Source organism: Zootoca vivipara, chromosome 12 (genome assembly GCF_963506605.1).
Source record: "Zootoca vivipara chromosome 12, rZooViv1.1, whole genome shotgun sequence".
Taxonomy (NCBI): domain Eukaryota; kingdom Metazoa; phylum Chordata; class Lepidosauria; order Squamata; family Lacertidae; genus Zootoca; species Zootoca vivipara.
The window spans coordinates 38280074-38294588 of NC_083287.1; the positions used below are offsets into that span (position 1 = coordinate 38280074).

A 14515-nucleotide genomic window follows, 5' to 3' on the forward strand; every position below is an offset into this window, starting at 1 on the left:
ATAAGGACATAAGAAGAATCCAACTGGATGCCTGTGAAAAACCAGAAGCAGGAACACACCAGCACTCTCCCCTTCTGTGGTTTCTAGCAGCTGGTATTCAGAAACATTACTGCCTCCAACTTGCTTAACCACCAGCCGCTTTCCTACCTTTTACTGCATTAAGCAATGTCTAGCATCTGTTATTTCCTGGTCCACTAGCATGTATTGACTGTCTTGTGAAGGTAAGCATTTATCTTTCATAGAAATCCTGATGATGAATCGCAGTTACGTAATAGCAGAGCTTGATCCTCTCATCTTTGTCCTTGGTGCATGCGTGTCTTTGAAAACCTTATTTGCTATGTGTTCTATTACAGAGGAGAAATGTTATTCCCTTAAATTGACCCTTCCCTTCCCCCACCCCGGAAGTTCTTTCATTGTTTACTGCTTAATAAAAATGAAGTGTGCTGGAGCCCATAACTGCTGCTGTTGTCCTTTGAGTCATCTTAGGTTGGGAATGAAAGACATCTCATTTGGGATGATAGCCAATGTTAAAGAATCAGTGAAAGATTAGTGTTGGCCAATTGTTTGAGTCACCTAGTTCAGTAGAAGAAATTAACACATCAGTTAGCTAGATGACTATTTTTGTCTGGTTTCTTGCTTTAGGTGGCTGTTCCCTTTGTGATGATGGTAAAGGTACAGTAAAGGACGCCTGGATGGCTAAGTCCAGTTGAAATTGACTATGGGGTCGTGGCGCTCATCTCGCTTACAGGCCCAGGGAGCTGGCGTTTGTCCACAGACAGCTTTCCAGGCCATGTGGCCAGTATGACTAAACCACTCCTGGCACAACAGAGCACCATGACGGAAGCCAGAGAACACAGAAATGCTGCTTACCTTCCCACTGCAGTGGTACCTATTTATCTACTTGCACTGGCGTGCTTTCGATATGCTAGGTTGGCAGAAGCTGGGACAGAGCATTGGAAGCTTACCCCATCACGTGGATTTGAACTGCCAACCTTACATTCAGCAAGCCCAAGAGGGTTGGTGGTTGATGGATAGCTTTGTGAGTAAGCCATGTTCATCTCTTGAAGCAGAAAGATTTGGGGGGGGGATTCAGCTCAGACAAAAGGAAAGACACCTTCCCACAGTGCAGGGTTAAACTATGGAACTCACCACTGCAAATTGCCACGGTGGTTGCAAATGGGGAGTACCTAGTATAAATATTGGTGAATTTGTGCATTTTGTTACTCCTATTGGGTATCTAAACAACCTCATTCACTTTCACTTTTGTTGACACCAGCATCCAATTCACAAGAATTTCTGGTTTTGATAATTTCATAAGAGGGACAACAAATGGAATTTTCAGTGTTGTACTCATGTCCTGCTTGCAGACTTCCCAGGCTGTTTCACCACCATGAGAATAGGATGCTGGACTAGAAGGGCCTTTAGTCTGATCTAGCAATGGAGAGGATAACTGGAAAAGTTCCTGTGCTTTGCAGGAAAGCATCACAAATAGAGAGTACCAAAAATGTTACATTGCTGGGATTCCCCCCCCCCCTTCATGGAAGCATCATTTGTTGCTCTTCCCCAGTATAGAGTTAACAATTATTTTGACACTGATGATGCATCAGTTAGAGGTCATTATGGCAGAAGAAAGAAGTAAAAGATGCTAATTTAGATGGTAAGCAATTAAGGCAGTGTCCTTCCACTTTTGCTCTCTGCAGGCTGCCTGTGGAATAACAGTCCAATGTTTGCATGGAAATAAGCTGCTTTTTCTAAAGCACACAGAGTAGTGACATGGTAAAATGGGTTCAGTTTCATGTGGGTTGCTCAGGGACTTGTGTAGTAGCGATTTCAGGGTGATGTCGGCATGCTGCGTCAACCTGTCAAAAGTGCAGGAATAAATCATAAAGAGTGTAGCGCTGACAAGCCACGCTAAACGTCAGGATAGGATACACGTATCAAACAGGAGGACATTGCAGGGCAGTAGGTCATGGCAGAGTGGGATGGAACAGGGCAGAGTCAGGTGGAACAGGGCAGAGCAAGGCAAAACAGGAGGAAGCAGGATTTGACAGGTTGGGACCGGATAAGGAGAAGCAAGTCAGAGAGAACATTGGGGTCCTGGAAAACTACTGAGAGGGTCGTGAGCTGGTCAAGGAGGGGTGTCATTGGTGGGAAGCTACATTAACAAGATAATCATTAAGTGTCAAAATGCCCGTCAATAAAAGGGAGTGCTCGGGCTTGCCCGGGGGCCTTCTGCAAAACCATCCTGTCATTCTCGTGTAGTTCTTGCCAGCGCCACAGACGTGGTTCAGGGAAATATCTGGAAAGCTTGCCTAAGCACTCTAGGTTGCTTCCAGAAAACCTGTTTGTTAAGCATTCATTCCAATTTAATTGTGGAGAGGTTAGACAAGAGTGAGTCAAAGCAAGTGTTAGCACAAATGTTTCAGTGCATTTTCTGGTCACTTTCCTTATGGCAAAAAGTCTGATCTTTTGAGGGAAGCGAGTTAGTTGTGCAAATCCTCCCCCATTAACCTGAATTTGTAACCTGAGTTTACTTGTGTGTGATGGAATCTCACCTGAAAACGGAGACAGTCTGGAAGCGCTTTTAGTTGTCTCTAGTCATGATTGGCAAGTCACTTTATGACATCAGAGCAAGTAAGCCAATAGAAGCAGAAGGCCCATTAAGAATCTGCACAGCCATGAGGCATTGCGACATCAGAGAGAAGATCAGCCTTCAAGACAGAGACTAGAAAGAGACGGCGATTGTAGAAGTGGCAAAGAATTTCACAAACACTCACTGTCGCTTAGCCGCGATATGACTCTTTGGCTTATCAGCACAGTCATATTTACCATCCAATTAAACAAATGCTAGTCCAATTTTTCTAGGTGCCATCCATGAAAAAAATGTGTATTGGTTTCAATGAGCCAGACCAAGATCACTGGTACTACTGCTGCCCTCCTATATTCTATGTAGCACCACACACATGTTATCAAACGAAGGCTATAACTCAACACTGTTTTGTTGTTTTATTTCCATCATCAACAATAAAAGTATGCATAACTGCACCTTGGATCAAGGCCAAAAGACATGATAATGATTACAATGCATAACCACAATCCTTACAGGAGACATCAAATATTTATTCTATGAAGAGATATAGATAGATAGATATAATTGCTATGGGCTGCAGAGTTTAACAAAAAGACTGCAAATTTGCTTCAAACCTTGTGAAGCTTTGTGAAGTGGATTTCCACTGAATCTGCTACTCGCCCAATGATATTTCCACTGTGATGTGGAACTCTCCCTTGTACTTACACACAAACACACCCACATTTCCATGCATGCCAACGAAAAGCCAGGGAAACCTCGGCTTCTTCTCTGGCGCTGAACATGAAGCTCCCGCTCGGTTTTTAATGTCTTTCCGAGAGAAGTTTGAAGAACTTCAGCCAGTAGGTGTCTCCATTTCCCTGATCTCCGATCATCTCCGCCTAGTTTCGTTACTAATCCATTCCTTAATACCATTATATATACTGTGTGTGTGTGTGTGTGTGTGTGTGTGTATGTACGGTATATCTATCTATCTATCTATCTATCTATCTATCTATCTATCTATCTATCTATCTATCTATCTATCTATCTATCTATCTATCTATCTATCTATCTATCTATCTATCTATAGAGAGAGAGAGATACCGAACCTAATATCCTTTCGGGGAGGCTGTTCAAGGCAGGCATTCACGCCGAGCCCTGCCCTCGAGGCCTCTGTTATCACCTTTAAACAAGTGCAAGGATAAGCAATGCATCCCAGCCGATCTGGGCTCCCGGCTGCCTCCCTCCCCGCCGCTGGGCCGGACCCGAGGACGCGGCGGAGGGTCCCTGCAAAGGCGGCCTCTGCAGGTGCCTGGCGGGCCCGCCTCTCCCGGGGAGCGCCCGCGCTCTGCACCCCACACGTCCCCGCCGGCGCCTTCCTCGCCCTGCCCACCGACTGGCAACCTGGTGATTGACGCGCGATGCGGCCACCCGGAGCTGCGAAGGCGTCCTGAGCGCACCTATGAGAAGGGCCGCATCCCAAAGTGGGCTGGCCGTGGGCGCAGCAGCCGGGAGAGCGCAGCCGCCTCCTTCAGGCAGGCAGGCAGGCAGGCAGGCGGGGCTGCTACTGCTGCTGCGGAGCCGGGGAAGCCGAGCGCCCCAGTCGACGGGCACCTGCTGGAGGGGAAGCATCTCCCGGCCCCTCCCTGCTGCGCGTCTCTTCCTCGCCCCGCCTCCCGCTCGCCGGGCGCCTCGGGCGGGGATGGCAGCAGCAGCGCGGACGGAGCGCGCCGCTTGAGCGCGCGATGGAGGCGCCGCCGCGGCCGCACCTGCCGCAACAGGAGGAGGACGCCTCGTAGGCAGCAGCGCTGCCTGCCCGGATCCCGCCTTGAGAGCGCTGCCAGCGGCGGACGGGGGAAGAAGGCAGACGTAAGCAGGCTAACTATAGCATCTCCCCGGAGCCGGGAGGGAGGCAACCTGGGCGCGCGGGCGAGAGGCGGGCAGCCTGCGCCATTCCCGGAGCTGACCTGCCCGGCCGAGAAGCGGCGTCGCTACAGGTGACTCGGGTTCTCCACCACATCCCACCCCCACCCCCACTCGGAGCAGAGGACATGGGTCTGCCTTGGCGGCTCCTCGCGGTCCTGCTCTTGGCTCACCTGGGCTCGGCCGCCGATGGCAGCCCGGGGCAGGCGGCGCCTGGCAAAGGGAAAGTGGCGAGAGAGAAGCAGGCGGTATACCTCAGCGACAAGAGCGCGGCGGCTCCTCGGTGGAGCGGTTCCCCGGAGAAGAACCCCATCTTGGCCCAGAGGCTGCCCCTGGAGGTGCCCGCCAAGGTGGCCTCGTTCCTTTACACGGGCGACTCGCGGGAGCTGAGGCACGCCAACTGCTCCGGGAGGTACGAGCTGGCTCCCCCCTGGGCCGGGAAGTCCCGCCTGGCCGCCTCGCACCCGTCGCTGCACGGCGCCCTCGACACGCTCCTGCACGCCACCAACTTCCTCAACACCATCCTGCAGAGCAACCGGAGCCGCGAGCAGAACTTGCAGGAGGACCTGGAGTGGTACCAGAGCCTCATCAAGAGCCTGCTGGAAGGGGACCCCAACATCTCCCGGGCGGCCATCACCTTCAACCTGGAGCCCTGGTCCTCGGCCCCGCAGGTCTTCCTCCAGGCCGTCCGGCAGGACAGCCAGATCCTCCTGCAGGACTTGTCTCCCGGGGCTCACCGCCTGGCCAACGCCTCCAGCGAGACCGAGTGGTTCCACGCCTGGAAGCGCAAGGGGAGGCCGCACCAGCACCGCAAGGTCTTGAGTCCTCCCGGTGCCAAGGCTTTGGAGGGCAGCCTGAAGAGGAGGGATGGGCACCCGGCGGCCTCCGAGAGGAGCCACATCAAGTGGTCCTCTCCCTACCTGGAGTGTGAGAATGGGAATTACAAGCCGGCCTGGCTGGTCACCCTCTCGGCAGCTTTTTATGGGCTTCAGCCGAACCTCCTTCCTGAATTCAGGTAGGAGATCTGAAGTTTTACGAGTCTCTTGGTTCGTGTGTGTGTGTAGCAAAATGTGAGCAAGGGATTCTTTGCTTTTAAGAAGCCAAAGCTTTGTCAGTGGTGAGCGAGAATATACTTGCATAGAACATTGGAATCCCTCTTGCTCACTGCACAGTCTTCCCAAATAATATTAGTTAAGCCCTTTAACTTCAGCGCAGTCTGAGAAATTAGTCTCCACACTGAATTCAGTGGGGTTTCCTCCCATGTAAGTTTGCAGCTTTTTGTTTTGTTTTGCATCCTATAAAACTGGAATGCTGTTCTCCAACCTGATAGGAAAGTTAGAGAGATTTTATTTTTATTTAAAAAGGAGAAAGATATTTGTAGCATGAGTAGGGCCATAGGAACATCTGTTTGCAGCCCAGTCCTATGTGCATTTACTCAGAAGTAAGTCCCTCTGTGTTCAGGCACCCTTATTTCCAATTTCATAGCACCACTACCTTAATATAAAGCAGCTGCCGCAAGTAGGAAACCCTTATGAGAAGGGTTTTTTTCTTTTTCAAAACCATCTGGGTTAAGATTAGCACGCCTCCTCTAAAAGGAGACAAAATTCTGTGAAAAGGTTTCCTTTAGCCATTTGACTTGAGAGCTAAAGTGTGTGTGTGGGGGGGAGGGGGGATCTCTTCTTCCTGTAAGTAAAGGAAACTCCTTCCGGAAATTCCCATTTGTAGTTTATCTCTGCTCCTCTAAGGATTGATGTCAGGTTTTGATACTTCCTTCTTTTAACTCTCAATTTAAATGAAATTTCTTTGAAAATGTCAACTTTCTGTCATTCAACCACCAGACCCTCCTCAAAACTTTTTTTGCATTACTGCATCTTTAATTTTCCTTGTTATAAAAGTAAGGAGTACACCTGGTGGCTGTCTTCTCTCTCTCGAAGCTCGGGTTTGAACTCAATAGACATTCTCAATAAATTCTTCCATTCCCTCCTTTGCCCCCATGCATTCCACCAATATCCCACTCACATAGCTTGCAAGGCCTTGCTCCTTCTCTTTCTCCAGTAACCCCCTTATTTGAACCGTATTTGCATTTAATCGTAATTGCGAAAGTAGTTTCTGTTGTTCAAGCTCTTTTTGTCTGTCTGCCAGGCCCCCTACTGCCCCAGCCAGTGCCAGTTGATCCTCCTTTATACCTTCAACCGATTCCACTGTCTTTTCCAATTTTACCATTTTCACCTCTAGGGCATTTACATTTTCATCCAATTTATCAAATTTCTGTGACAAAATCTCCTTAGAGTTCTCTATATCTGACCTTACTTCCAAAAATTGTTTATTCATAGAATGCTCCAGTCTTTTCCTGAATTCTGCAAAGTGTAAAGTCACAAGCTCTGCCATGTCTGGTTTAGGTGTTTTTTCGATATCTTCCTGTGCTGATGCTCTCCTCCTTTCTAGTGCTTTCTGTTTTACTGTCTCCTGTTTAGGTTTCTCTGCCATGTCTATTCTCAAAACAATTGCTTCAAAACACTTCTGTCTCAAGGTTGCTCCACCTCCATATCTCTTTCTCACCCTTAAACTTGTATGCAGAAATTCCCTCACAAGCCCTATCACAGTTCAATTTTATACTAATATATATAAACAGTTTCACTTTTAAGGAAATTTCAAACAATTCAAAAGTAATCCAAAAGAAAAGGGAAAACCACACACATATATATACAATATATACACAATTTAAAGAGAAAAGAAACCTGGTAGTTATCAGAGTCCACAAATAGTGTTGCGTTGTTCCCTTGATGGTGGTCTGGTGCTTTCAAAGTCTCTGGTCATATTTTATAGTCCACGATGTGTATTGTAGTCCAAAATGTTCCCACTATTATTTAAAATCCAATATTTTCCAGACATAAATTAATTTTGTAATCCAGATTGTATTTGTAATCTGAATGGTATTTATAATCCAATATATAATGTTCTCCTCAGTTTATATTCCATTGTACGGCCCTGCTCATTTAAAGCTTCCCCCCTTCCTACTCCTGCTCTCCCAGGCACTTCTCCTCCCTGAGATTTCTCCCAGTTATGGAAAAGTGTTCACCTGTTGAGCTTTGGTAGGATTTGCCAAGATCCAGGGTCCTTTAAAATTTATTTGAATTCCCCCTCCAATCCTTTAATCACTTTCATTCATGGAAACAGCTTCACCATTCATAAAAAACTGAGGGTACTCCACTCCATCCAGGTACAGTGGTACCTCGGTTTATGAACACAATTGCTTCCGGAAGTCTGTTCATAAACTGAAGCGTTCATAAACTGAAGCGAACTTTCCCATTGAAAGTAATGGAAATTGGATTAATCTGCTCCAGACGGTCTGTGGAGTACTTAAACTGAAGCGTTCATAAACTGAAGCAAACTTTCCCATTGAAAGTAATGGAAAGTGGATTAATCCGTTCCAGACAGGTCCACGGAGTACTCAACCTGAAGTGTACTTAACCCGAAGCATGGGTGTAATTGGTTCCGGAAGTCTGTTCATAAACTGAAGCGTTCATAAACTGAAGCGAACTTTCCCATTGAAAGTAATGGAAAGTGAATTAATCCGTTCCAGATGGGTTCGCGGTGTTCATAAACCGAAAATTCATAAACCGAGGTGTTCATAAACCGAGGTTCCACTGTATACTCCTTTTAAAAATTCAAAGAGCAACAGTTCATTTCTTTGTATCTGACAAAGAGATGTTTTGCTAATAAGTAACTAAGTGCAGTTTAAAAAGTAGCAAAAGACTGATGTGTCTCCGAATGAAAATCCCATTCACAGGTCTATACAGTGGTACCTCGGTTTAAGAACACAATTGGTTCCGGAAGTCTGTTCATAAACTGAAGCGAACTTTCCCATTGAAAGTAATGGAAAGTGAATTAATCCGTTCCAGACAGTCTGCGGGTAAGTGTTCATAAACTGAAGCAAACTTTCCCATTGAAAGTAATGGAAAGTGGATTAATCCGTTCCAGACGGGTCCGCGGAGTACTTAAACTGAAGCGTTCATAAACTGAAGCATGGGTGTAATTGGTTCCGGAAGTCTGTTCATAAACTGAAGCGTTCATAAACTGAAGCAAACTTTCCCATAGAAAGTAATGGAAAATGAATTAATCCGTTCCAGATGGGTCAGCAGCGTTCATAAACCGAAAATTCATAAACCGAGGTGTTCATAAACTGAGGTTCCACTGTACTGCAGAATCTATCCTTCAAAAGATGGAAGTTGACTTCTTTTTTAAATTCCGCCTTGGCCAAATTCAATTTTAATCCAAGAATTTTATGTTTTTAAAGTCCAATAATCTTGGAATGAATACCTTATTTAGAAAGTCTGCTGCTTCAGGTGGCGATTTGTGGTTTCGGATTTTTAAGCTGCGCTGGAGCCACGGGCAGACTCAAGCCGCTTCTCTTGCTCCCCACTTGCTGCCGATGCAGCAACAAGGCTCCGCGAGCACAGCGAATCTCTTCTAGCCTGGCAGGTCCCCTCGAGACCCCACTTGTCCATGGGGCGTCTAACCCTGGCACGCACCCCTATCACTTAGAAATCCCGGCAGTGGTCGTCTCTTAATCGGACGACCCGCGCCGCACCGCCATTTTCCTCCACAGTCAAACTGGAAGCAAGGGGGAGGGAATCACATTCCTGTTGAGATGGAAAGGGGAATATATTGCCCCTTGCGAAAACTTCCAGCTCCAGTGAGAATGCAAAGTTGGTAGTTTGGTACTGTTGCTAGGATCAACAGAACACCGTGACTTTGTTCCAGCTAAAATAAGTTATGCCTAACCATGATCAAAAGCAATGGGGTTTTAAATTAATCTGAACTAGTTTACACGACTGGTTTCAATGGGACAGACAGTGCAAACATGCACAGGTTTACTTGAAAGCCAGCCCTGCTGTGTTGAGTGGCAGTTGCATCTATTAAGTGTGTTTGGAACTTCAGCCTCCTTTGGGGCTAACTTTTGCAGGATTGGGCCCCATTAAATACTTCAACCCATTGGACAATATAGCCCCCCCCCTTTCCCGGTTATTGTCACCTTATTTAATCTGGGAGTGTGTGCCTTAGCAGTTGCAGATCTCTTTCAGCATTAGTGTGTATGTACATAATAAAATAGTTTCTTGTACCCACCACATTATAGCAGTAGAGTAATAGAACTGGAGGCAGAGCGGCAAATGATGGATTCAGCTGTAATTGTTACAGATCATACACAGTTTTCATTATGTACACTGTAGTGCTAGTGATAGACCTTTGCCAGTCTGAGGAGTGTGTGCACATCATACATTTAAAGCACATCCCCCCTCCCCAAAGAAACCTGGGGATCCTTCACAGGCAGTTTACCCTTCAGAGAGCTTAAGCACCATTAAACAAACTTCAGTTCTCAAGATTTTTTTTTGCAGGAAAATGTGCTATTCAACATATTCCAAAGCCTCAGACTCTGAGATAGTTCAGATATGGGAAGTAACTTGCTGCTCCTGGTACAGTATATATGAACGGGAGAATTTGGACTAGAAGTGTTATCCTTTTGTTTGTGCTTGAGCTGGGATTTGGATCTGGCAACCCTGGTTCTCCATCTGTTTCGGGTCCATTCCTTGTTCCTTCATCCACATTTCTGTCTGCTTGTTGGTCCAGTGCTTTTCAGGCTCTCCTGCTAGACGAGTGTTTTAGTTGCACAGTGTCTAGCTGAGCCAAGTAACAGTTACTTTGAGAAAATGTGTGCCGTTTCCTTTGGTTACCAAAGCAGGTTGATTTTTTTGGGAGGCAGGATACTGATTGATTCCTGCTTTCTGCCACTTCTGATTTGAGAAGGAGCTTGTAAGCCCAGAGAACATAATAGAGAAAGATTTGCTTAAATAATTTATTGTTGGCAGCATTAACACACACACACACACACAGAGAGAGAGAGAGAGAGAGAGAGAGAGAGAGAGAGAGAGAGAGAGAGAGAGAGAGAGAGCAACTCAAGGCCAATTCAAATGATGGTTTCCTGCATTTTTACTTTGAGAACTATTGAAACGAATACTATTTTTTCTTTTAAAAAAGGCTGAAGGTGGACTTTTTAAATTGCTGTGCATTGTTAGACTGAATTGTCACTAAAAAAAATGTGTAGGAGAAGCACATTACAAAATCAAGCACTTCCTGATGGATGTCCTAAGAATTAAATATTTTTTATTAAGGGCTGCTGGCAAGCTTTGGTGGTATGGTATCATAGCCACCCTGGGATCCACCCTTGTTTTTCTGTCTGCCTTTGGTAGTGGTGTTGTGGAATTCCTTTTGTAAAGCGACCTTTTGAAAATGAGTAAATAAGACTGGTGGCTATAACTTTGACAACACTGACAAGCCATTGGACTCTCTAGGGTGGTACAGGTCCAACACTTCAAACAATGGCTAGATGTACTAGCCTTTCCCCCTTGTCCATTGAGGCTGCTCTTTGCCTGTCTCCTTCTAATCTGGATTAACCCACATCTCCCTCTAGCTACTAAATGCCCTTTTGGTTGACACTCCCCAAGTGAACTAGGGACTCCCTTGGCTTATTCCACTGGGGTTCCTGTCTGGTTATGCAATTGGCTGGTGGGAATCTGGGATTGCCAGAGTACTTGACCAACCTCTTAGCTTCCAAATTGGACTAGAAAGGAAATAAGCCCATCTGTAAAGCTGATTTGTGTGTGTGAGGTGAGTGGAGGAGTGTTCGCTTGAGTTTTTCCAGACAATCAGAAGTCAACTGGGTCAGTCTCAATGGTAGCAAAGGAATAGGTTTCCAAGAAACTGGGTGCAGCTCTTGAAAATCTGTCTTTTCCAATAAGTGCTACCTTTATTCACACAAGAGTACTCTGCTTGGAGGGACCCAGGTGGCGCTGTGGTTAAACCACTGAGCCTAGGGCTTGCTGATCAGAAGGTCGGCGGTTCGAATCCCTGTGACAGGGTGAGCTCCCGTTGCTTGGTCCCAGCTCCTGCCAATCTAGCAGTTCGAAAGCACGTCAAAATGCAAGTAGATAAATAGGAACCGCTACAGCGGGAAGGTAAACGGCGTTTCCATGTGCTGCTCTGGTTTGCCAGAAGCGGCTTTGTCATGCTGGCCACATGACCTGGAAGCTATACGCCGGCTCCCTCGGCCAATAATGCGAGATGAGCGCGCAACCCCAGAGTTGGTCACGACTGGACCTAATGGTCAGGGGTCCCTTTACCTTTACCTTTACTCTGCTTGGAGCATGCACTGTTGCAGTTCTCTCTGTGCTGTGAAGCATCATGTTTCATTATGTAAAGTTAAAACTAACTTGTAAGAAAAGAGCTCCTGGTTTATGGGGCGACACTGTTGCAGAATTTAATAATATTATTAGATGCCATCCAGCCTAACCCTGGACAGAAAAGGGCCCAGGTCTCGGTTAGAGGTGATACTTACCACATAAAATGTCCAGTAGAGGTCATCATGGTAGCAGTTAAACTATACTTTCCTACCTACAAAGACTAATGCTGGCCATTGCACACGTATTTAACATATATCTTCCACAAACCTGCAAAGGTTAGGTTGCTACAATTGGTACTGTGACACTTTCTGTACCTACTGCCTGTAGCTATTTCCCCCTCTTGCATTTATCCCACTCAAGTGTATTGGAGGGATAGTCATAGGTTTAAGTTGGTTTTTGCCTCATGGGAAAGTTGGCATTCAATAGATCTTTTCCACCTCCATTCACAACCACCAACTTAGATGGCTGTAAAAAGGGATTAGACCAATTCATGGAGGAAAAAGGCTCTCTGTGGAAGCTATGTGCTGCCTCCAGGATCAGAGACACGATGCCAATGAATGCCAGTTGCTGGGGAACATCAGGAGAAAGTTATTGCCTTCATGCCCTACTTTTGGATATTCCATAAACATACAGTTTGCTGGACTAAGTATTGTAAGCTGTTGGTCTGTTTCAACAAAGGTCTTCTTAGGTTTGCCTTATCAAATCACATCTGTGCTGAATATTTTCATAACATGTTACGGACTACATTTTCTATGAACCTGGGCCTTGTAATGGACTAGATCAGTGATGGCAAACCTATGACACGCGTGTCAGACGTGACACGCAGAACCCTCACTGGTGGCACGTGCCCCATCGGCCCATTCGTGCTGCTGTTGTTGTTGGGGTTTTCCCCCCATTTGTTCTCCCGCTCCTCCTATAGCTTGTCTCCACTACAGCTTGTCTCCGCTGTTAAAACCCAGATCCTTTGTTGTTGTTGTTGTTGCTGGTAGCCAGAGATTGGTTTTTTAACCCTTTCTGTGCTGTTTTTTTGGTGCTTTGGCAGACTATGTAGGTGCTGCATGTTCCAGCGAAGGTATTATTTGTCATTTATTTCTGTTCTCTTCCCCCCCCCAAAGCACAGCAGCTTTGGGGCACCCCCCCAAAAACCTCCAAAACTTTGCTCAGCAGCTCCCCCCCCCCAAAAGCTCAACAACTCTGGGCACTTTGTGATAAGGGTTTTTTGGTTTGGTTTGGTTAAATAATTAGTTTTTGGTTCATTAAATACAGTTATATATTACAATTATACATTTTTGTTATTTAAACTATAAATATCATGAAATTATGGTTTTTTTCTCGAAGCGACACACCACCCGAGTTATGCTCGGTTTTTTGGCAAATTTTGACACACCAAGCTCAAAAGGTTGCCCATCACTGGACTAGATCCTTTTGGGGGGGGAGGGGGAGGTGTTGCTCATGCCGCCCTCCCAGAGCCAGCCCTGCACCACTTTGCAAGGCTGGGATCTGATCAGATGCCAGCCTTCGCAAAGCAGCTCAGGGAGGGCAGCATGAGAAGGACTCAACAGCCATGCACTGTTCGATCCCAGCTCCTCGAGGGTGAGGCTGGGATCGAAGGGTCCATGACGCCCTGCTCAAAATTAGCCAGGGGGCAGTTGCATCTAGCTACTGGTGTGGGTCCAGTTGCAACTACACGTGTTTCTCCTTCCTGCACTGGGACAAGTAAATTGTTGTAAGAGCAAGCTACAGTCAAGCAATGTAGCTGAGATAATAATTGCAGAATTGTCGCGTTGGAAGGGACTGTGAGGGTCATGTAGTCCAACCCCCTAGCAAATAGACATTCTGTTGTGGTGACAGCAAGCTGGATTCAAGGTGCCATTTGCCGCCTAGCTTATATACCAAAGTTTCTAACACTGTTTTCATGCTGCCCTCCCTGGGTGGCTTTGCAAGGCTAGAATCTGACCAGATCCCAGCCTCCCAGAAGCTAATTCATCTGACTTCAGTGGCTCTATAAAATTTTAAACAAGGTGTGGTTAAAAAAAAAGCATGAACATTTGTGTAAGGAAAAACATGGAGTTTACATGAGCCTTTAGTGCCATAGGCCCAGTCCTGTGGAACTCTCTCCCAATAGAGGAGGGACGCGGGTGGCGCTGTGGGTTAAACCACTGAGCCTAGGGCTTGCTGATCAGAAGGTCGGCAGTTCGAATCCCCACACTCGGTCCCAGCTCCTGCCAACCTAGCAGTTCAAAAGCACATCAAGTAGATAAATAGGTACTGCCCTGGTGGGAAGGTAAACAGCGTTTCCGTGTGCTGCTCTGGTTCGCCAGAAGCAGCTTTGTCATGCTGGCCACATGACCCGGAAGCTGTACGCCGGCTCCCTCGACCAATAATGTGAGGTGAGCACTGCAACCTCAGAGTCGGTCACGACTGGACCTAATGGTCAGGGGTCCCTTTACCCTTTACCTTTAGGCGTTTTTTGTGCCAACTTTTAAACGCCTCCACCATGGTTTACTCGTCTTCGTTTTTAACTTGGTATGCTTTTGTTGCAGTTTTTTGTTTTCTGTTTTAAACTGCTTTCAGTGATACAGTGGAATATAAATTGTTTTCTAAACAAATTTTATTTAGTTGCTGCCTCACGTACGTTCTAGGAAGGCCAAGAAGCACTATGAGTCCTCCAATCCACAGCCTAATATCATCTCTTCACACCTATGGAGGTTCATGCATGGCATTCTATGCCAGTCCTTCTCAGAGTAGACACAATGAAGTTAATGGGCAGGGTTAACTTATTTTT

General features: G+C 46.4%; 1 protein-coding gene across 1 annotated transcript in view; it reads left to right on the top strand.

The window, feature by feature from the left end:
- The first annotated feature begins 4348 nt into the window (after positions 1 to 4348).
- The window catches only part of GPR158 (G protein-coupled receptor 158), a 127017-nt gene continuing 116850 nt past the window's right edge, over positions 4349 to 14515 (top strand). Inside the window, exon 1 of the mRNA XM_035129637.2 lies at positions 4349 to 5507. Coding sequence (XP_034985528.2) covers positions 4621 to 5507 — 887 coding nt within the window. The 5' untranslated portion in view covers positions 4349 to 4620. The remainder of the gene's footprint in view (positions 5508 to 14515) is intronic.